General features: G+C 56.2%; 2 protein-coding genes across 4 annotated transcripts in view; both read left to right on the top strand.

The window, feature by feature from the left end:
* The window catches only part of SSH2 (slingshot protein phosphatase 2), a 77,534-nt gene extending 62,880 nt beyond the window's left edge, over window positions 1-14,654 (top strand). For 2 of the 3 annotated variants that reach the window (XM_072353292.1, XM_072353293.1), the window contains 5 exons: window positions 1,175-1,221; window positions 2,565-2,711; window positions 4,782-4,982; window positions 8,258-9,098; window positions 10,268-14,654. In XM_072353292.1, the coding sequence (XP_072209393.1) occupies window positions 1,175-1,221; window positions 2,565-2,711; window positions 4,782-4,982; window positions 8,258-9,098; window positions 10,268-12,121 (3,090 nt within the window). In that variant the 3' untranslated portion in view covers window positions 12,122-14,654. The remainder of the gene's footprint in view (window positions 1-1,174; window positions 1,222-2,564; window positions 2,712-4,781; window positions 4,983-8,257; window positions 9,099-10,267) is intronic. The other variant, XR_011905604.1, reaches the window with a different exon arrangement.
* Window positions 14,655-15,400: 746 nt separating this feature from the next.
* CORO6 (coronin 6) lies at window positions 15,401-21,701 on the top strand. The gene is given in 12 exon segments (XM_072353417.1): window positions 15,401-15,536; window positions 17,447-17,607; window positions 17,609-17,647; window positions 18,088-18,210; window positions 18,550-18,679; window positions 19,188-19,369; window positions 19,493-19,612; window positions 20,206-20,310; window positions 20,397-20,542; window positions 20,620-20,677; window positions 20,786-21,016; window positions 21,247-21,701. Coding segments are annotated over 11 exon segments (1,416 nt in total). The 5' UTR covers window positions 15,401-15,536; window positions 17,447-17,448; the 3' UTR covers window positions 21,370-21,701.
* The last annotated feature ends 2 nt before the right edge of the window (window positions 21,702-21,703 follow it).

Here is a 21,703-nt window from a genome sequence, read left to right as displayed (position 1 = left end):
GGAATGGAGAGTAGATTCATAGCTGGTAGTGGCTAGCAGACACTGTGAAAGTCAGAGCCAGCTAGCTGTGCTCTGAGAGAGCAAGAGAATCTCTTTGTTTTCTTTACGAAAGCAAGATAGCAATGCTCAGAGTGTACAGCTACTCCTGAATGTTGACAGTTCGCCTGGAATTTCAAGGTCAAGCTCCCAGGCGCAGAAACGTAAACTTTAGATAGCACCTTAAAGGAAAAAAACTCGTAGCTCTGTAAAAGCCAAAAGGAAAAAAGCAGAAAAACAGCAGCTTCTGCCCACTTTTGCCCAAATTATGCCCACTTTTGCTGGCAATCTGCCCGCATCCTCCACCAATAATCTGTCACAGGTTACCTAGATTTACCTGTATCTGTGACAGGGCAGCCGCCCCGTAGGGCCTCCCCTCCCTCCCCTCCCGGGGCCCCGGAAAGGAAGGGAAAATAAAACAGTGGCAGCAATCTAAGGAGGAAAACTTATTTTACTAAATATGATATCGGAATACAATGATTTGGGCTAATAAATCGAACAAAAACAGAGAGAGAGAGAGAGAGTCCCCGAAAACCGAGAGGCCTACTGTGAAGTCTAGGCGACACGGCAGGAATGCTTCTCACTCCCTGAGAGTCCGAGAGAGAGAGAGAGAGTTCCAGCCTGAGAGTGAGATTATAGATGTCCTCCTCCCGTGACTTATCTCTGGCCGCGGCGTCCTCTGGGATATGTAGTTCTTCTCCGAGAGCTGAGCACCCGGGATGCTACTATTCTACAGAACTGGAGTATGGATGATCTATACTGCACATGATGTTATGATGTGGAATATTGACAGCAGCACTACAAAACTATGACACAGGGTTGCTGCCTTTGATGTATGAGATGGGTGTTTCATGTGTAAAGAGCACCTGGGTGGCTTTAAACACAAGCAGGCTCTCCTCTGTGGGGCAGAGCTGTCAGCAGCCTCCAGGGAGAGGGTGGAGCGGGCTCAACCGTGATGGGGTTGTCAGTGCTTTGTAGGAAGTATACAGTGCTGGGCTCCTGCTTTGCAGGGCTGTTTGTTGGTTCAGAAGGGATCTGGCTGATGGGTTTGCTGGATCTGAGGTTGTAGTAACAGTCCCTCAGTCCATCAGTTGACCTTCATCTGACTGATGTGTCCCATTGCATGTTTTCCCTGCAGGGCTCTGAATGGAATGCCTCCAATCTGGAAGACTTGCAGAACAGAGGGTGAGTAGCTTCAGGCCATCAGCTTAAAAGCAGGAGCCTGCCCTCAACACTTGTCTATGCAATAAACCTTACCTGCTGAGTAACCTGAGACTTATTAAAGGGTTTGCAGATCTGAACAAGCTCTTGCTTCTTCCAAAGTCTGTGTCCCACAAACAGGCACCCTAAAGTAAAAGAATCTCATTCCCTGACCTTGACTGACATCCCTTTTGTGAACAAAGGAAGCCAACAACCTCATAGCTACCAGCAGCAGAAAGCTACGGTTACTTAACAGGATGCTGTGTTGCTGGCTCCGTGCCCCTCTCTCAAGCCCTTGCCATTACTGGAGCCTGGAGCTCCAGACTGCAGCAGGAAGGAAAATGTGTAAAGGAGTGTTTGTTCCTTTGAGTGGGGCCCAGTAGGAAGTACAGTGCTGTAGCTCTAGGGCTTAGCAATGGGGGCTGCTCCACTTTCTGCCTTTCCTCTCTTGCAGGCATAAGGTTAGTGTATCCTCTCCCTAGGTTGGGTGGATCTGAGCTCCAAGGTTGTGGAATTAAACCATTACTTACAGGTTTGGCTGATTTGTGCCAATCCAGTGGAAAAAAAATAATCGCTGTTGAACTGTGTTTAATAGCATATTTCTGCTCCATGGAGAACGAGCGTAGCAAAATTGACTCATTAAGCCAAGGGTCTGCTGCAGTTTCCATGGTCAAGCAGGTCCCACTTGACTGCTAATGATCCCATACCAGCTTGAGAGATGGGACGTCCCTCACAGCATGAGTGCAGTTCATAAACACCTTACAAGTGACCCTCAGGACTAAGGGTCCTGGATGGAGTGGTAAAAACCATATGCCTTCTCTCTCTTTCCTTTCCAGAAAACTTAAGGAGGAGGAATAAATCTTCCCAGTGGTTCGTTGTCTGTTAACTTTCTCTGTAGTTATTTTATACATTTGTTTAACTGTGGTATTGCTCCTGAGCTTCTGCCTTCAATCTTCTCTGTAATTACTGCAGCAGGAGGAAAGAATCACAAAGGAGCTTTGAGAAGGCGTCCAAACACAAGCAGGATGGGCTGTGCAGGAATGTTAGCAACGCTTAGAATAGAGAGGTAATGGGCAAGGAGAACGACCTGACAGATGTGAGGAAGAGCTCTGTGTTCTTCAGAGAGCCCTTTGGTCTGTGTTGGGCAGTGCTTCCTTGCTCTCAGTCCAGATTTGCAGGGAGGTCTGTTCAGAACTGCAGCTCTGAATGCTGCGTGTTTTGCCAATCACAAAGGGAGGCGAAGCTGTTATCTAGAAGCTGTGATGTGTCTCTGAACCCACTGTGTTCTGCACAGTCTGCATCTTTATCTGCTGTCTGTTCCCATGCAGGGTGCGGTATATTTTGAATGTGACTCGAGAAATAGATAACTTCTTCCCTGGCCTTTTTGAGTACCATAATATTCGGGTGTATGATGAAGAAGCAACAGATCTTCTGGCTTACTGGAATGATACCTACAAATTCATCTCCAAGGCAAAGTAAGTCTTTTTCAGGACAGACCAAGTGCATTTAGAAGATGTATGTTAAGCATTTATTACTTTCCCAATGATTTTGCCAACTAGTTTTCTTCCTTGCCTGCCCAGACATTCATTTTGTGGTCTTCTGAAGTGCTAGAGTGGCCTTCCACTGAGCTGTCATTCTCACACATGCTTGTAATAGGAGCAGGTAGGACTGATAAGAGGTGATCTCTCCTGTGTCAGGGAGCTAACAGTTTAGCTGCTGCTTAAGAGACACGGTGTGTCTCCAGAGTGCTGGTGGGAGGAAAAGGCAATAACAAATGGTGCAGGGTTTATCAAAAGTAAGAAGGAAAATCTTGAAATATGAACACAAGCATAAGCTGTTCCCTGCTTTGCTAGGCTGTACTGTGAAGCCCACGATCTGGAAGCGTGTTCGTGTAGTGTTATATAGAGCAGACTCTTCCCTTTTAACAAGAGAAATGCCTGTGTAAGTCTCTGAGCTGTCAGTTACACCAAGCAATCTGATAGCAGATGCTGAAAGTTGTCACTTTTTACTGCAAAGAACCGTATCCCAGTTATACGAGCTGTCTCCTGTTAATTCAGCAGCTTTCTTATGGGAAAACTGGTCAGAAAGCAGAGTGGCAAATGTTGCCTTTAAAGTATTGTTTCCATTACAGCAGTGTATCTTCTCTTAACCACAGCTGGTGCTTGCCAATTTCTCATAGCCTTGAAAAGCTGACTTGTTTGAGTACGGCTCTCCTGAGCAAGTTGTAGATACATATTTTATTGAAGGCTGTTTCTTTAAAAGGCACCACTGTTTTCCCTTGAGTTCTGACTTTGAAGTGTTGTCATCCTCCTTCTGCCCAGAATAATTTCCACTGGGCTTGAACAGTTGGGCCTCAGTTCTCCATGTGATGTGATGGAAGTGAGCAGGCTTTCAGGCTGGAGCTGTTACTGTACCCCTTCCTTTGTCTTGCCTGCTTGCTGGCCAGGGGTTGTGCTGGCCAGCAGTCTTCAGCCTGCTCTAAGGCTTTCTTGACCTTGTAAATGCATGAGGATGACAACACTTCAAAGGCAGTACTCAAGGGAGAACAGTGATGTGCAAAGACTGCAATAGCAGAGAACCCCCAGACAGTGCAGACATCTCCTCTGAGCAGTGTGGCTGCAGGTATGGGCTCAGGCAGCTGTGATGGCTGAAGCCTGGGCTTGTGAGGCTCACGGCTGTGCGTGCTCTATGGCCTCCCAGTTTGTGCTGTGGGAGCTTTATGTGGCTGGCAATACAGAAACTTGGCACGTGAAGAAGAAAACTCTTAGGTGCCAAAGTGAAATTTTCTCAGCCTGCGCTGCCCGGTGTGCAGAGGTCAGAGATAAGGGCCAGCTGGCCTTCCTCCTCCTGTTCCATGGCAGGTAAACACCTCTGAATTCCTGGGAGCAGTGCTGGCTGCCCACATGCGCTGCCTGTACCAGCCTCCCCCAGACACAGCAGGTGCTCCTTGGGCTCACAGACACTGTTTGCTTTCCCTTCAGTGAGAAAAATCTCTCCATCTGGGTGGGAGCTGAGGAAGGGTTTCCAACACCTGGCTAAAGCAGAGCTGGTTTTGTCTAATCACCAAACCCAATAAATACATTGTCAGTAGTTTACAGTGGAAAAGGATCTTTGTGCTAGCAGCTCTCATGAACTGCTTGGAATCTTCCAAGACTGTGTTTGTAGACACAAACCATGTTCCATGTTTGTGTGACAGATGCCCTTTTTGTTTGGAGAACCGCTTGTTTCCAGTGGGCTGTTAAGGCTGGCGGATGCCATTTCAATCCTCAGCAGTCCTCTTAAATCTGCACAAACAAGCGATGTTTGTCCACTTTGGAAGAGCTCTTGTAACTAAATCTGTTAAGAATACTAAGATCTCGTTCTTCACTTTCTTTGTCTCTTGCTCCATTTTGTAAATCGAGTTTCCAGATGACAACCAGGAGACTCCAAACGAGCCCGTGGCATTGAAAATATTTGATAATGCCCTGGTAGAGAATTTGCTGTTTTCTAAAGCTTCTCAGAGGCCGTGCTTTCTGTTTGGTGATTCTCTTTGTCTTTCACGTCAGGAAAAACGGTTCCAAGTGCCTGGTGCACTGCAAGATGGGGGTGAGCCGCTCGGCCTCCACGGTCATCGCCTACGCCATGAAGGAGTACGGCTGGAACCTGGACAGGGCTTACGACTACGTGAAGGAACGGCGCACGGTCACCAAACCCAACCCCAGCTTTATGAGGCAGCTGGAGGAATACCAGGGGATCCTGCTGGCAAGGTGAGCGGGAGGAATGACTGGGAACCTTCAGGATAGAGTTTCATCCCTGTGTTATGGAAGGCGATGGTTATCTGGAGAAAGGTAGTGCTCTGTTCTCGTGGCTTGGGATGCACTGGAACAGGTTGCCCGAGGAGGCTGTGGATGCCCCCATCCATGCATTGGAGGCTAGGCTGGATGTGGCTCTGGGCAGCCTGGTCTGGTGATTGGTGACCCTGTGCATAGCAGGGGGATTGAAACAAGTTGATCGTTGTGGTCCTTTTCAACCCAGGCCATTCCATGATTCTATGAATATGGGTGTAACAAAGAGCTTTTAGGAGCCTGTTTGGCTTCTAAGTTGGCTGTGGTTTTCTTTAGGAGACTACAACTGTCTGGATGCAGCACTCAGAGCTGTGCAGGCTCCAGCAGAGATAAGTGATGTCCTTCTTTCTCGGCAGGGAGCTGGCTCTGTCTCCATCCCAGCCTTCCAGCTCCTCCCTGTTGAACGTGCCCCTCCTCAGCAGCTGGTCTGGTTTTATTTAGATCACTTTGGTAGGTGTTGCTGTTAGGGGAGGGGACAGGATGTTCTGTGCATTGCAACAGTGGTGTTTGTTCCTGTGTGGAGTCCTGGGGCTGGGCTGGGGTATGGGCAAGTGTCGTGTAATCCCAAACCTATCACCTGATTAGCAAAAAGACATGAATATCGCAAGAAATCTGCCTGTAAACCACGTTAAGCAATGTCTCCATGTGATCGGCTGGAAGGAGGTAGTGATACTTTTGTGTTTTGCCAGATTATTTACGTAGGACCCTGGTGTGCCTTGCAGGGCAGCAAAGTTCAGCAGAGCTACCCAAGCTACAGGAGGTGGCTGCTAATGTCTTTTGGCCAAAGTAGCAATTTCATGGCTTCCTATTGCAGTTGAAAGGTGCCTGCCCTGTGCTGTTCTTCACAGCTTGGGTATTCCTGTGCTCACTTAAGGGCACCCAGGGCTGTCTCCCACTTCTGTTCTCATCTTGTTTTTGTCCCTTTGGCCTTTCCCACCCACTTGCAGAGATCTCTCTTCCCCTTCTCTGCTTGCTTCCAGCACACTGATATCTCTGTTAGGCCAGGTCTGGGTTCCTGGCCCTCAGCCTTGCTTTGGCTACTCTGTCAGTCTGGTAGTTGGTGGCACACCTACAAAGCCACCCTACAAACAGTTTGGTTCAGAGCGTTGGGTTTTCTTTCCTGTCTGTTTCAGTCATTATTTTCTCCGCAGGGAAGTCTTTCTTGCTGCCAACACGTGGTGTAGCTGCCCTCCCACTTGAGCACACCACAGCTCCTGACCTACTCTGCAAGTCCCTGTACAATGGCACAAACAGGATTACTCGTGAGGCTTTAAAAAATGCAAGAGCAGTGCATTACATCTGTGCATGTAGGACTAAAAAGCCTGCAGTAAATGAAGCTTCACTGAAGCAAGGAACAGCCTCTCTGTGCTGCTGGAATGATCCTTCTTTATGCAGTTCCTTTCTCATCTCCAAACTGCTTTTTCTCCCCTTTCTTCTCCATTATTTAGCATTCCCCTCTGGCTTCCAGTTGCCTTGTTTATTGCTGTGGGATTCCAGGCCAGGTAAAAAACAAAAACCCAAAAAGAAAAGCCCACCCCAACAGATTCACGCTCATGTGACTGCTCGGATTTCAGAGGGAAGGTCTGTGAGGGCAGCCATGTGCTCGCACTATCTAGTTACGGTTTTGTGTTGGGCTTATAGCAACTGGGACGTGTTTTCCATCTGTAAAATGGAAACCCCCTGCCTGCTTTTAGTCACAACAGCGGGCGTGTTTTGCTTTGGAGCTGTCGTATTTCCTGGGATGAGTTCAGCTGTCCCCTCCCTCTGCTGATAGCGGTAGACAGGCTGAGCTAAAACCCCGTTTCTTTTATTAGTTGTGGACGAGTTGCAGCAACAGACCATTAGGCATTGCCTTGTGCAACTTGTGAGCCAGCAGCAGCGGTCTTCCCAGGAGCCTGGAGGAGCACACAGCCCCCAGCTGAGCTCTGCTGGGTGTGAGGGGAAGCGATGAGCACCGCTGAGGTTCAGAAATCAGCAGCAGCTTCTCCCCAGGTTATGCAAGCAGAGACATGGGCAGTCCTTGCCATCCCTTGCAGACAGGCCCAGATCTATTGCAGGCACCCAGATGTGCTTCAGGACCCCCAGAGACGGATCCTGCCCCCCATGGCAGTGCATCTCATAGGTGGCATATCATCCTGATCTTCCTCTGGAAGGGACCCCATTGTGCACCGTGCCGTGCATGAAGGCTGTTACTGATGATGGGGTTAAGAAGTTAAATCCATGATGGATTATTTTCCTTAGCTGCTGGGCACTCACAACTAAAATTGCTGCGTTCTAATTAGTTCGGTAACGTCTGTTAATTAACTGCAACCAGCGGATGTGTCTGGGAGCGATGCTCACACTGGCAGGGGACTGGAGAGGTTTGGCTGTGTCTCCTGCGGATTCCAGGGCCTTTCTGTGGTATGTGCTCTCCTCCTAGGGGCAAGTGGTGGAAGCACAGCCCTGTGGCCACGGTCACTCAGCAGAGCCCTGGCCAGCTGGTGCCATTTGGTTGCAATAAGTTGCCTCTTTGGCTCACTGTAAGCCCAGAACATGGGCTGTTTTTTTGGGAGGTGGAAGTTATGGTGGTGCAGTGCTTGGACCTTTCTAAAGGGGCTTTCCAAGTGCTGCAGAACTCTTGACCTTCCTTCCTGTGGAAAGACAGGTGGTGTTTGGGGCTGATTGTTGTCTGCAGTGCATGTCTTCTGTGTTTTCCTATCAAGCTCAGACACATACCAGCATGCTTTTGCTTGCCGGAGTCCCAGTATTGACCACTGAAGTTGCTCACAGCAAGCCATGAGGATAATGAGTCTTCATTCCATGTCTGTCACCCAGGACTGGGGACCCTGTCCCTTCTGGTCCCTGCTCACCTGTGAGCAAATAGGAAAACACCACAGGCTGAAGAATAACCAGAGTCTGCAGCCAGTTAATTTTTGTATTTGATGAGTAGACTGATAAAATACTGCTGGGGAGTGAAGGGGGGAGAGAGGGTGTGTGTAGAGTGAGAGAGTACAGTGGGATGTAGCTAATGGAAAGCAGCTTGTTATTGGAACAGCTCTTCCAGCAGCAGGTTTGGCCCTGAAACGCTGAGGTTAAGCTGCAGCTGTGCTCACTGTCTCTGACACTTGCAGTTTTGTTGTGTAGGCTGCATCCTCTTGCAACAAGGTGGCTCTGTTATGGGAAAGCACCACTCAGTGTTTCCTCTGCTCTTCCTGCAGCAAGCAGCGGCACAACAAGCTGTGGCGTTCACACTCCGACAGCGACCTCTCAGACCACCATGAGCCCATCTGCAAGTCGGGGCTGGAGCTGAACAAGAAGGAGATCACTACCTCGGCCGACCAGATCTCTGAGGCCAAAAGCAACGACAACCAGCAGCCCATGGCTCCCATCTACCCTGCTGAGCTGGACCGGGAGCAGCTCACGGAGGATGCGAACGTAATCAAGGAGAGCTGTGTGAAAGAAAGGAGGATCCACCTGGAGTTCATGTGCAGAGACTTATGTGTGGAGCAGATGGAGGACAAGCTGAACCTGAACAACATCAATGGCTGTACGGCAGGGTGCTGCGTGGATTCTGTCCCTCCCGATAACTGCCATGCTTCTGAGGCCTTAATGCAACTCCAGCACCCCTTGGAAATAACAGAATTTCCTGATTTGACTGTAGACGATCTGGAAAAAGATGCCCTTAAGCCTGATATGAATGTGCACTTGGTTCCCATGGAAGAATTCGCTTCGTGCTTAAAAGACTCTCCCCAGTCCCCAAACCAAAACGCACCGAGTCCGCAGCAGAACGCCCAGCCTGAAGGGACGGACCTCAGTGCAGACAGGATCGACTTCTTCAGTGCTTTGGAGAAATTCGTGGAGCTCTCCCAGGAGAGCAGGTCACGCAGCTGCTCCCACTCCCGGCCGGAGGAGCAAAGTGCTGGGAGGAATGGGGCGGCCAGGCTGCCTGTGCTGGAAGTGCTGCCTGCTGCAGACCTGGGTGCAGAAGCTCAAAGGAACAGCTCTGGAAACTCCCCTCAGGCATCAGATGACTCTTCCACAGATGAAGAGCAACAAAAGGTTAACATGACTTGCTGGGGGCTTTAGGAAGTGCTGTTCCAACCTGCTTGGGGGTAGCTGCCTTGCTGTGGGGTTGCTGTGGATGGGGGTCTTCCCAGTTCCAGCCTCTGGGGGAGAGTTTGCTAGATGTCCCCCTCTGTGCTCTTAGAGGCTTGCTGCTTTCTGTGCTCTTTGCTCAAACACCTGTTTACTGGCAGTGCATGGAGCTGGCTGAGTCAACCTTGACCTGACCTGCTCTGCTGTTCTCATGAGAAACTTATTTTGGAGTTTCACATCAGGAGAGCGGATAGGTGGGACGTGAGCCATTAGGGCAGCTGAGGCCAGCCAGCATCCCGAACCTGCACGGGTATTTGTCTGCCTCGAGGAATGCACCAAATAACGGGACAGAGCTGGCACTTCTCCCTGCTTGGAAAACACCAGCACTGAGACAGTAAATTGAGGCAGATGTAGAGCTTCTGCAGATCGGAATAGAGAATGAGCCTGGCCAGGCCCAGGGGGGTGGACTTGGGTATGTTGTGGCTGACTTCTCTTCTGGGACAGAACTCGGTAACCTCTGAATTGAGGCTCCTTTCTCTTATTATTGCTTTCTACCCTGCAGCAGGGTTTGATGGTGTCCAGGGCCATCATTTTTTAGGAGCCTCTCTTATTTAAATTCCACCCTGCATTGCTTGAATCGTTTCCATCTCCATGTGAGGCACTAAGGCTCATCCAAATAGACGAGGCTGACTCTCTCCAGCAATTTGGCAGGAGGAGTTTCTGTGCTGCTGGGGGGGAGCATTGCTGCCCGTTCTGCTCCGGGAAACCAGAGTGGTTCAGTGGTTCAGCACTCTGCCCTTCTTCATGCTGCCCTTCTGTTCACTCCCCTACCTGAGCAGCCTCTGTGAACGTTTTCAGTTCAAAACTTGGGCTTTTTGGTTAACTGTTTTTCCCTCAGAACTCACGGCAAGAAACCAACAGTTATTAAATCTCAGGCTGAGTGGAAATCCAGCCTGGAATATGTCAAGTGCAGGCAAAGAGTTTATTGCTTCTATGCTAGCAATCATTCTGTACTTGCAATCCATCCCTGCACATCAGCACGCAGGCTTTCTGCTCCTTTGGAGGAGTGCACCCTCATTGCCTCATGGAGCTGCTGCTGTGTGCTGTTTGTAATTCTTGTTTCTGCCTTGCAGGAGGTCCCTGAGCTGCCTGGCAGCGGCCATCTCACACGGTCCCACTCAGAAAATGCCATTTCGGTGAAGGAAATCATCACAGAGATCGAGTCCATCAAGCAGGGAGCGGGGCCTGCTCAGCAGAAGGAGGGTTCTACCAACCTCACCCTGACACCAAAGAGGAACACGGTGCACGACCTGCCAGTGGAGGCAATTTGGGCTTCGGAAAGGGTGGATCAGAGCGAAGGACACCAGGAAAAGGAGAAGGACCCTCTGCAGGCTGAGCAAGAAACTGCTCCCTCAGCGCAGCTCTCCTCCCTTAAGTCAGAGCTGGAGGAGGGTGAGCAGCACAGCGCCCACCCCGAGCCCAAGTGGTGTCCTGGCTCCGTCCGCAGAGCCACGCTGGAGTTTGAGGAGCGCTTGAGGCAGGAGCAAGAGCACCAGCACGTGTCCCCGGCGTGCGCCCTGCTGACCCGCAAGAACTCCAGGAATGACCCTGCTGCTGCTGAGCTGCTGCCGCGGGGGAGGACGGAGGAGCTGCCCCTGGAGTTGGCTCCGGAGGGCGATGCAGTGCAGGGCTCTGAGGAGCCGCCATCCTTGGGGGCAGAGCAGCCTGCAGGCAGGCAGCTGCCCACACCGCTCACCCACCCCACGGAGCCCAGCCTGGGGCAGGAGGAGCGCAGGCTGGTGGTCTCGTTTGATGGCACGGAGGAGCCGGCCCTGCCCTCCCTCCTTCCCAAGAGAATTGAAATCATTGAGTTCACTCCTATGGTCAGGGCTGCCGAGAGCCCCGATGCAGGTGATGGGCGGCCCGCAGCACTCCCACTGCTGGATGAAAACTTGAACCCTTCGCTGTGCTCTGAGAAGGCTGCAGCCTCTCTCAGAGCTCTGGTACATCTACCACTGCCAGAGCACGTGGTGCAGCAGCAGCAGCAGGCCGCCTGCACCTTGCTCAGCCCCAGCGAGGAAGGCACTGCCTTGTCCTTTCCCCTCGGTGCTGCTTCCCACTCTGCCCAGCCCTCCTGCGTGCCCTCAGCCAGCCCCAACAGCTCTGCGTTCCCCTGCGTGATCCACCTGGAGGGTGTCACTGAGCAGAGCACCAGCACGGACGATGAGCCGCCCGCACTGTGCAGCACTGTGGGAGCTGCGGCTCTTCCATTCAGGGACGGCAGCCAGGCTCCGTGCCAGGGTGGTGCTGGCTCCTCAACCAGTCTGCACGCTACAAACGTGGACCTTTTGGACATCTCCTTCCTGTGCTGCAGCCTGCCCCACAGCTCCAGCAGCCACAGCGTGGGGGAACGCAGCAGCAGCCCTGGGTTGGTCAAGCAGAGAGCAAAGGAAATAGAGGCACGGATCCGACACGCAGGGCTCACCACTCCATCCCAGATGAAGCGCTCGGCATCCTTGGCCAAACTGGACTGCCTGGACCTCTCCAAGGACGACTTATCTGAGAGGGAGGCAGCTTCCCACTGCTCCAGCCCCATCCTCCTCACCTGCGTGGCCCTGGGTCCAGGCTTCCGTGGGGGGAGATCAGAGCAGAGCTTGGAGAGCCCGTGCAGGAAACACCACCCATCCTCCCCACCCAGCCTTCAGGATCCCAAACCTGCTCAGCATTTTGTGGAGCAGCTCAGAACAGCTGAGTGCATTGCCCAGAGCAAACCCGTGCAGCGCCCGCTGGCTCAGTACGCCAAAGAATGCGGCTCCAGCCAGCACAGCTCGGCTCCCATTGCAGGTCCCACATGGACTGCCCCCCAGGAGGGACCCTCCGTGTCGGCAGCACCCCGACAGCAGCACGGTAGAACTCACCCATTGAGGAGACTCAAAAAGAGCAGTGACAGAAAGCGGACAACCAATCCCCTGTATAACACCATGTGATTGTGAGCACGCCGTGCTTCCATCCGGGGAGCTGCGCCACCATCACGCAAGGGGGCAGGTGTAATATAAGGAACATGCACTTTATTGGTTAATTTTATATGTGTGTATATATATATATATCTATACATATATATAGATATATATATATTGTCATTTTACCGTTCCTGGCGCATGTAGGTGTGGGTTGGTTCTTGTGTGTGTGATCTGACTGCAGGACTGTTGGTTGGTTTAGTTTTGTTTTTTTTATGATGATCTTGTTTTTTATGAACTCGGATAACCTCAGACGTTCTTTGTGTTGTTGGTTTGTTTTAAAAGAACACCTCTCCACGCTGAAACCAACGCCGGCTCATTGCAGCAGGGCAGAGGTTTTGCTCACAACCAGCTCCTCCATCCTCACTTGAATCAGCCCCGTGCCTCGAGGTGCTGCTGGGCGTTGGGGCGAGAGCCCACGCGACTGTGAAGGCTGTGCCAAGTCCCCTTTGTTCACTTTGTGCTGCAGGCTGGAGCTGGATGGTGCTGGCAGCTCCCATATGGAGCTCAGTTCTGCCCGTGTGCCCCAACAAGGAGCACAGGGGTTGGGCTCGGGGCCCCCCCAGCTCTGCCTTCACCTCCCCCAGCTGAGAGCCCACAACTGGAGTGTTCTTCTAAAACAAACACCTCAATAGGGCGCCAGCCCTCCCGTTACTTGAATACTGCTGTGGGCCTTCCACGTTCATGGCCATATCGTGTCCTCTGCTGCCTTCCTGCCCCCCAGAGCTGCCCCACATCCCCTCCCACCCCTTTGCATCCCAGAGGTTGTAGTTGTTACACGTTGTGTTCCCACACTGAATGCAAAGCTTTGTCCTCTGCTGTCACTCCCAGCGCCCAGCCTGGAGGGCAGATCTTTTCCTGGAAGATTTTGGTTTTGCTAAATTGTATATATGATATTTATATCGATTTTTTTTTTTTCTTGTTTCTATGTTGGTTATTATTTTGTTTCCTTATTATTTTCTTTTAAAGGGCAAGACTGCATTCTGTAAACTGGAAAACAGCTCCACTTTTCCTCACCCTCAGTGCTGTCCGTGGCAATCTGCACCCACATGGAGCGGCTTTGGCCCAACATCTCCTCCAGCCCTGGCTTCTCTCTGAGCCGTTCTGCAGCTCCTGGCCTCCCCCAGACCCCACACGGTTATACAGCCTGCTCTGCACTGCCTGGTGCCTGGCCCTGCCAGGAGCTGCAGAACGACTCCTGCTGCAGCACCCAGAGGGCACAGGGCAGGAGGAGCAGCAGCCCAGCTGGTGCCTGGGAAGCAGCAGCGATGCTGCAGGCTGTGCTGGGATGAGCTCCCCTCCAGCTGCAGGGCAGCTCGTGCCACCAGAGTGAGCTGGGAGGATTTGCCCCTCCTGGACTCCTCCTGCTGCCTTGCTGCAGCCTCAGGTTCCAGTGCATGTCTTGCTGTAGCTCTGCATTGACCTAGCAGTGCTGGCTGCAGTGCAGCCCGAGGGTTGGTAGCACTGGGCCGTGGCTTGCTGTAGGCCCACGTGGCTCCTGGTGGCTCCAGCTGGCCTTGGAGCCAGGAAAGTGGCACAGAAAGACCGTGTGCCCCAGGGGCAGCTGTGAAGAACAGCTTCAGCCCTCGCCTCCCTTTCTCCACCTGGTTTGGTCCATGGAGAAATATGCTTCCTCGCAGTGCTGCTCTCTGCAGAGCAGTGATGCTGCAGGGCCATGCTGTCCCCTTCTCCCCAGCCCAGCCTCGTTCCCTCCTGGCATCACAACGGCACCGGGGGGCTCTGAACCTGCTGGCAGAACGGGTGCGCAGTGCTGGGTGCTCAGCCAAAGCCACCGGGCTCAGAGTTCCCCCTGGGGCTGTGCACCCCATCTCTGTGCTGTTGGCTCTCCCGTTGCTGGTGGGGCCTGCGGTGTTTGAAGGGCATTTAGTACAAAGCAGCCGTTCCTTTGGTCTCACAGAGCCCTCCTGGAGGACGCTCAGTTGTTTACATTGACTCCTGTACAATATCTCAGCCATTGCCCCCCCCCACCTCCACCCGTACTGTAAGTGTGAGCCTTGCACAGATGGATAGCGCCCGTGTCCAACTGGTTTTTACACTGTGTTCTGTTGCACTCGATGGTGTGTGTGTGTGTGTGCGTGTGTGTGTCCCATCCCCTCCCCAAGTCGTCCCATGTACAGACCCCCCCCCCAGCCCCATCCTGGAGGTGACCCCTGGCAGAAGGGATCCTACGAGGCTCCATTGGGCCGTAGCACTGGGATATGGCTGCGCTCCTGGCCATCTCCCGCAGCACCGAGACCTGTGCTGGTGCCTTTCCATCCCTGCCACGTCTGTGTGCTCAGCTGTGACTGGGGATGGAGCACATCTGTGCCCCCCGGGTGTCCCTCGGTGCCTGGGATCCTCCCTTCTCCCCTCCCCCCCCCCGTACCCCTCCAAGAGACTTTATGACCGATGTGCTCCGCTGTTTTTAAATGTGAACTCGTGCACCGACGTGCGGATTCAATGTTCTTGTTACTGAATGAATAAAAGTTTTATTTTGACAACGCTGTCGGCCTGCTGCTGCTCGGGGCTGGGGGGGCTCTGTGTCCCCACCCACAGGGCAGCAATGCACGGAGGGTGAAGGACCCCAGCCCCGAATTCCCTCTGGGGCTGTGCCCAGCGTGAGCACAGGCACTGGGGGTGTTGCAATCGGGCTGGGGGTGCCCGGCCTCCCCTGCTGCCCCCTGTGCCCATCGGAAAAGCTCTTGTGTCCCCTGCCCCTATAGGGATGTGCGGCAGCGCCGTGGGGGCAGAGCCGTGCGGTGCCGTGATGGGATGTTGTCCCGCGGGCGGGTGGATGAACGGACAGACGGGCGGGTGGGCGGCTGGATGTGGCTTTCCCTGCTGCCCCGCTCGGCTCAGCCAATGCTCTGCTCGGTGTCCTTGTAGGGTCCATCGCCCGCTGCCTTTCCAGGAACCCCCTGCCCCGGCCGCCCCCGGCCCTACGATCCCTTTAATCCCCTTTGGGCCGGGGCGCTCCCGGCGGGGCCGCGCTCCGCTAAATCCCAGCCAGCATCCCGTGGGGGCGGGCGAAGGCGGGGAGGGGGGGGGGGGGGGGCGTAGGGATGCTGCGCTGCCACCGCCCCCACGCAGCACGTATCCCTCATCCCGGTGGGTTCGGGGCGGGCAGCGCTCGGCCGGGGGCGGGCAGGACCCGGTAAGGACAGGCGGGGCCGGGCCCCCCCTCCCCGCCTCCTCCCGGTGCCCGCAGCGGGGGGGGCCGTGCCGGCCCGGCTCCGGGCTGGGCTCAGCTGTTCCCTGCGGCACTGCGCGCCCCGCGCAGCCCGACCGAGCGGAGCCGAGCCGGGCCGTGCCGAGCCGAGCCGGGCGGAGCGGGGCCGGGACCGCGGGAGCGGGCGGAGCCGAGCGGGGCAGCAGCGGAGCGCAGGTGGGAGCGGGGACGGGGACGGGGCCGGGCCGGGGGACAGCGGGGGGCGAGGGGAGAGGGGAAGGGTGGTGGGAGAGGAGCGGCGAGCCCCGGGCCCCCGGGCCCTCGCCCCGCCGGGCCCCGCCGGGAGATGGCTATAAATGGAAAGTGACCTCTGGTCGTTCCCGAGCGGCCGCTGCGGATTCAATTGTGGCAACGTAATGGCACGGCCGGGAGCGGGGTGTCCTGCCCGCACCGCGCCCGCTGCCCCTGCGCCCCCCGCCCGCTGCCTGCGGCCCCTCCGACCCCATCTGCCCGCACCCCATGCGCCGGTCCTGCAGCCCCTGCGCCCCACCTGCACCCCAGCTGCACTCCATGCACGCTCCCGCACCCCACCTGCACCCCAGAGACCCCGTGCACCCACCTGCACCCCGTGCACCTGTCCCACCCTCACCTGCCCCTCGCTGCAGCCCGCACCCCGTGTGTCCCCACCTGCCCCTCGCCCCCCAGGCACCCCGTCCTTGTCCCCATCCGCACCCCCAGCTGCACTTCCCTCGTGTCAGATGGGTTCTGCAGGACATCCCCACGCAGCCCCTCGCTGCCCCCCCTGTGCTGGGGGCTCCGTCCTGGTGGTGACACCACTTCAGGGACCCCCCAATTCGTGGGCAGCACCAAAGAGCCACGAATCCTCAGGGATGCATCGTGCTGTGCCAGGCTGTGGTGCCGGCCGACCCCAAAGGGCACTGTGGGGTTGTGGGGTCGTCATCCCATGGGCACTGCAGAGCTGCAGCACTGGGAGCGACACTGGGGTCTCCAGGAGGTGCTCAGTGAACACCTGGCAGGGTCCAGAGTGATGGGGGCACGGGGTGACCCCAGTTGGATCCCCCCAATGCCACGCAGAGCACCAGGCTCCGCTCCCCCTGCACATGGGGCTGTGTGGCCGTGCTGCCCAAAGCTCTGCTGTTTTGGGTACCCACACACTGGGGAGGTGTGACCCGGGTGGGAGACCTCAGATCACTGCTATGGCACGGGACACAAGAGGACACGTGGGGATGAGCTGTGACCCAGTGCATGGCACCTCCTAATCATCCCCCAGAGCTCTTTGCAGCCCCGCTTTCCTACTTTCAATACATATGGGTCAGCTCTGGTGATGGCCAGAGGGCATGGCATGGCCATGGGGATGGTGTGGATGTGGGATATGGCATGGGGGTGGCATGGGAATAAGGCATGGCACAGCTATGGGGGTTGGCACAGCCATAGGGCAAAGAACAGCCATAGGGCATGGCACAGCCACGAGCATGGCACAGCTATAGGACATGGAACAGCTATGGGACAAAGCACAGCTATAGGGCATGGAACAGCTATGGGACATAGCACAGCTATAGGGCATGGCACAGCTATAGGACACAGCACAGCTATTGGGCATGGCACAGCTATGGGGGTTGGCACAGCTATAGGACATAGCACAGCTATAGTGCATGGCACAGTTATGGGACATAGCACAGCTATAGGACACAGCACAGCTATGGGACACAGCACAGCTATTGGGCATGGAACAGGTATGGGACATAGCACAGCTATGGGACATAGCACAGCTATAGGTCATGGCACAGCTATAGGACACAGCATAGTCCCAGTGCACAGCACAGCCACATCCCCACCGCAGAGCAGACTGACAGCACTGTGCCATGGGGTGCTGCTGCACAGCATCCACCCCAACCCCCACAACTGCCCCAGGTCCCTCTGTGGGGTAAGGACCACAGCTGGCTCCATCCCGTGCCCCCATCCCACACCATCACCACTTCCCCACTCTCCCTTCCAAACCCAGATGGGGGATCCCTCACAGCACAAGATCTGTGGGCACTGAGGTCCCCGTGCCCTACTGGGGGGGGACGACAACACCACATCCTGACCCATCCCCCCCCCCCCAGCCATGAGCCGCCGCGTGGTGCGCCAGAGCAAGTTCCGCCACGTCTTTGGGCAGCCTGTGAAGGCCGACCAGATGTATGAGGACATCCGCGTCTCCAAGGTGACGTGGGACAGCTCCTTCTGCGCCGTCAACCCCAAATTCCTGGCCATCATCGTGGAGTCGGGTGGGGGGGGGGGCCTTCATGGTCCTGCCCCTGGCCAAGGTGAGCGGAGGTGTTGGGATGGATCCCCCCACGGGTGGTGTTTTGGGGCTGTGTGGGATGTGGGGATGGCTCTGCACCGCTTTGCCCCCGTATCCCCAATGTGGGGGGGGGCTCAGGGAACCTGTGGGAGTTATTGGCACACATCATGGGGACAAGTGCAGTGATAGAAGAACCCTCTGTTCACTTTGTCCCCAAACCCCTGACTGTGTGTGTGTGTGTGTGAAGGGGATAAGGATCCACCCTAACACAGGGACTGGACCCCCTTTTGTCCCACACCACCATAGGGGGCACTCAGCAAACCATCCCCAGGCACATCACCGCCCTCTGCATCTCTATGAGGCTCTGTGCCTCAGTTTCCCCATGACTCCCCTCATGCTGTATCCATGCTGGGGCTCGGGGGGGGTCCCAGGCTCATCCTCCCCCCCCATCCCATGCTGCAGACGGGCCGCGTGGACAAGAACCACCCCCTGGTGACGGGGCACACGGCGCCTGTGCTGGACATCGACTGGTGCCCCCACAACGACAACGTCATCGCCAGCGCCTCCGAGGACACCACTGTTATGGTGAGGGGCGGGCAATGAGGGGGGGGGGAGTAGAGAGGGCCCCCCCCTTCCCTCTTTCCCGTTGCTTTGCCTCCTGCAAAGTGTCACCGACCTATTTTTAGAGGCAGTGCCATGTGTGTGTGCTGCTGGCGGCGGCCGCTGGCTCCATGATGCAGCACTTTGTGCTAAATATACCCTCCCCGCGACTCAGCACCAGGGGGGCCACATGCGGCACAATGGGGCTGTGCCCCCCCCCCCCTTCCCTTCATCCCCCAAGCACCGCCTGCTCCCTGCAGCATCCGGATGTGCATCAGGGTGGTGGCACCACTGAGGTTCATTGTCCCCACGTGTCCCCCCCAGGTGTGGCAGATCCCCGACTACGTCCCCGTGCGCAGCATCACGGAGCCGGTGGTGACGCTGGAGGGGCACTCCAAACGTGTGGGCATCATCTGCTGGCACCCCACGGCCCGCAACGTGCTGCTCAGTGCAGGTGGGGCTCACCCCAAGTCCCATAGGATCCAATGGTGCTTAATCCTAAATCCCCACTGGGGACCAATGGTAGTCACTGCAAGTCCCATTGGGGATCGATGGTGGTCACCCGAAATCCCCAATGGGAACCAATAGTGGTCACTTCAAATCCCACTAGGGACTGATGGTTGCCACCCCAAGTCCTGGCAGGATCCAATGGTGGCCACACTAAGTCCCATGGGATCCAATGGTAGTAACTCCAAATCCCATTGGAGACCGATGGTGGTCACCCCAAATCCCCACTGGGAACCAATAGTGGTCACCTCAAATCCCACTGGGGACCAATTGTTGTCACCCCATGAGAACCACTCCAACTCCCACCAGGAATTGATGATGGTCACCCCAAGTTCCATCAGAACCAATGGTGGTCACCCCAAGTCCCATTGGGGATCAATGATAGTCACCCCAAATCCCCACTAGAAACCCGCAGTGCTCAGCAGTGGGGTGACGCTGTCCCGTTGTCCCTGCAGGCTGTGACAACCTGGTGATCCTCTGGAACGTGGGCACCGGGGAGATGCTGCTGGCTCTGGAGGACATGCACACCGACCTCATCTACAACGTGGGCTGGAACCGCAACGGCAGCCTCCTGGTCACCACCTGCAAGGACAAGAAGGTGCGCGTCATCGACCCGCGCAAGCAGACGGTGGTGGCGGTGAGTGTCCCCAGCGTGTCCCCATTGTCACCTCCCCGTGGTGTTCCCCCCTCCCCGCTAACGGCCCACCCCACTAACCCCGTCCCTCTGTGTTTGCCTTTAACCCGCTAACGCCCAACGCAGGAGATAACCAAACCGCACGACGGCGCCCGGCCCATCCGCGCCATCTTCATGGCCGATGGCAAGATCTTCACCACCGGCTTCAGCAAGATGAGCGAGCGGCAGCTGGGCCTCTGGGACCTGGTATGGGGCCGCGCCGTGACCCACCGTGCCCCCCAGGACCCCCGTGTGCCCCCCTGTAGGACCCTCCTGCGCCCACCTCCGTCGGAGCCCAATAGCTGTACCAGGGATGGATCCTCGCCCTCACACCCCATCCCTGTGCCACGCGCTGACTCTGTGCCCCCCATCCCCAGGAGAGGTTCGCGCCCCACGAGGGGCTGAGGCCCGTGCGGGCCATCTTCACACGGGAAGGACACATCTTTACCACGGGCTTTACCAGGATGAGCCAGCGGGAGCTGGGGCTGTGGGACCCGGTAACGAGGCCGCATGGAGTGATGCTCCCGGGAACTCGGCTTCCCAAACCCAAACCCAAATCCATTCTTCCCCCAAATCTGATGCCGAGTTCCCCGTGTGCTGTGCCCGTGTGCCGTGCAGTGCCTGGGTGTGCGCTTGGGGTGGGTGGGGGTACCCATAGGGTAGTGCAGGTAAGCAGGAGCGGGGTGTGGGCATGCCAGGGGTGTCCTGGGGGTGTCCCCATCCCTATGGTGTGCAGTGCCGAATGGTGTGGCTGTTGGAGGGGGGGGGCCCGGTGCTCACCCCCAGCTGTGTCCCCACAGAAAAACTTTGAGGAGCCCATCGCACTGCAGGAGATGGACACCAGCAATGGGGTCCTACTGCCCTTCTACGACGCCGACTCCAGCATTGTGTACCTCTGTGGAAAGGTGACCCCAGCTTCCCCCCCCTGCGCCCGTCCCTCCCCTGCCATGGGGAGAGGTCAGGGGGCTGACAGCCCTCCCCATATCTGCAGGGGGACAGCAGCATCCGCTACTTCGAGATCACAGATGAGGCTCCCTACGTGCACTACCTGAATACTTACAGCAGCAAGGAGCCACAGCGTGGCATGGGCTTCATGCCCAAGAGGGGGCTGGATGTCAGCAAGTGTGAAATCGCCAGGTGGGGGCTGGAGGGGCCACAAGGGAGGGGAAAATGGGAGGGGACATCCAGACCCCAACCTCCTCTGCCCCATTCAGGTTCTTCAAGCTGCACGAGCGCAAGTGTGAGCCCATCGTCATGACGGTGCCACGCAAGGTGAGCCCTCGGGCATCTCCTGAGGACAGTGGGGTTCTGGGGACAATGAGGTTTCAGGAGGGAGAGTTGGGTGCCCCATCTCACCGTGCCCCCACGTTGTCCCCGCAGTCAGACCTTTTCCAGGACGACCTGTACCCCGACACGCCGGGCCCTGAGCCGGCCCTGGAGGCAGATGAGTGGCTGTCAGGGAAGGATGCGGAGCCCATCCTCATCTCGCTGCGGGACGGCTACGTCCCCGTCAAGAACCGGGAGCTGAAGGTGGTCAAGAAGAACATCCTGGACAGCAAACCCCCCCCGGGCCCCCGCCGCAGCCACTCCACTCCCAATGCCGACATCTTGGTGAGTGTCCCATCGCCTCCCCAGGGGTTGTGTCACCCTGCAGGGACACCGGCCCATGGGGGCATTGGTGCATGGAGATGTTGGTCTGTGGCGGATGTTGGCCTATGGAGATGCTGGTCCAGGGGGACGCTGGCCCTTGGGGATGTGGCACAGGGCCGTCCCCTTCCTCAGGGGCTGATGGCCATGGGGGTACTGTAGGCACGGCACTGACCCCTCGTGTCCTCTCACAGACCCCCGTCCTGGATGAGGTGCTGGAGGAGATCCGGGTGCTGAAGGAGACGGTGCAGGAGCAGGAGAAGCGCATCTCTGCTCTGGAGCACAAACTCTGCCAGTTCACCAATGGCACAGACTGAGGCACAGGCATGGGACTGCGCCCAGCCCGGCATTAAACCGCATCCCGCAGCGGGCAGGAGGCCACGGCCATGTTCTTTCCCCAGGAGCTGTGGGTGCTGGGGTCGGACTCTGAACCCCACCCACCCCATTTTGCTCCTAGGATGCCAGAATGCATCTGGGGACTTTGGTACATGGGGGTCCATCCTGGAGCCCTGGGTGCCAGGATGGAGGTGCTGGTCCCCCTCCCAGTGCTGGGGCACGGTGCTAACCCCCCACCCCACAGCCCCTCACAGGGGGGCTTCATACTCCCAGCACCCCCATTAATAAAAGGGCTTGGGTCTGCTGTGGCCGTAC

The sequence above is a fragment of the Excalfactoria chinensis genome, chromosome 19 (genome assembly GCF_039878825.1).
Source record: "Excalfactoria chinensis isolate bCotChi1 chromosome 19, bCotChi1.hap2, whole genome shotgun sequence".
Taxonomy (NCBI): domain Eukaryota; kingdom Metazoa; phylum Chordata; class Aves; order Galliformes; family Phasianidae; genus Excalfactoria; species Excalfactoria chinensis.
Note: the sequence above shows the minus strand (reverse complement) of the source record. Positions and strands in the feature narration are given on the sequence as shown.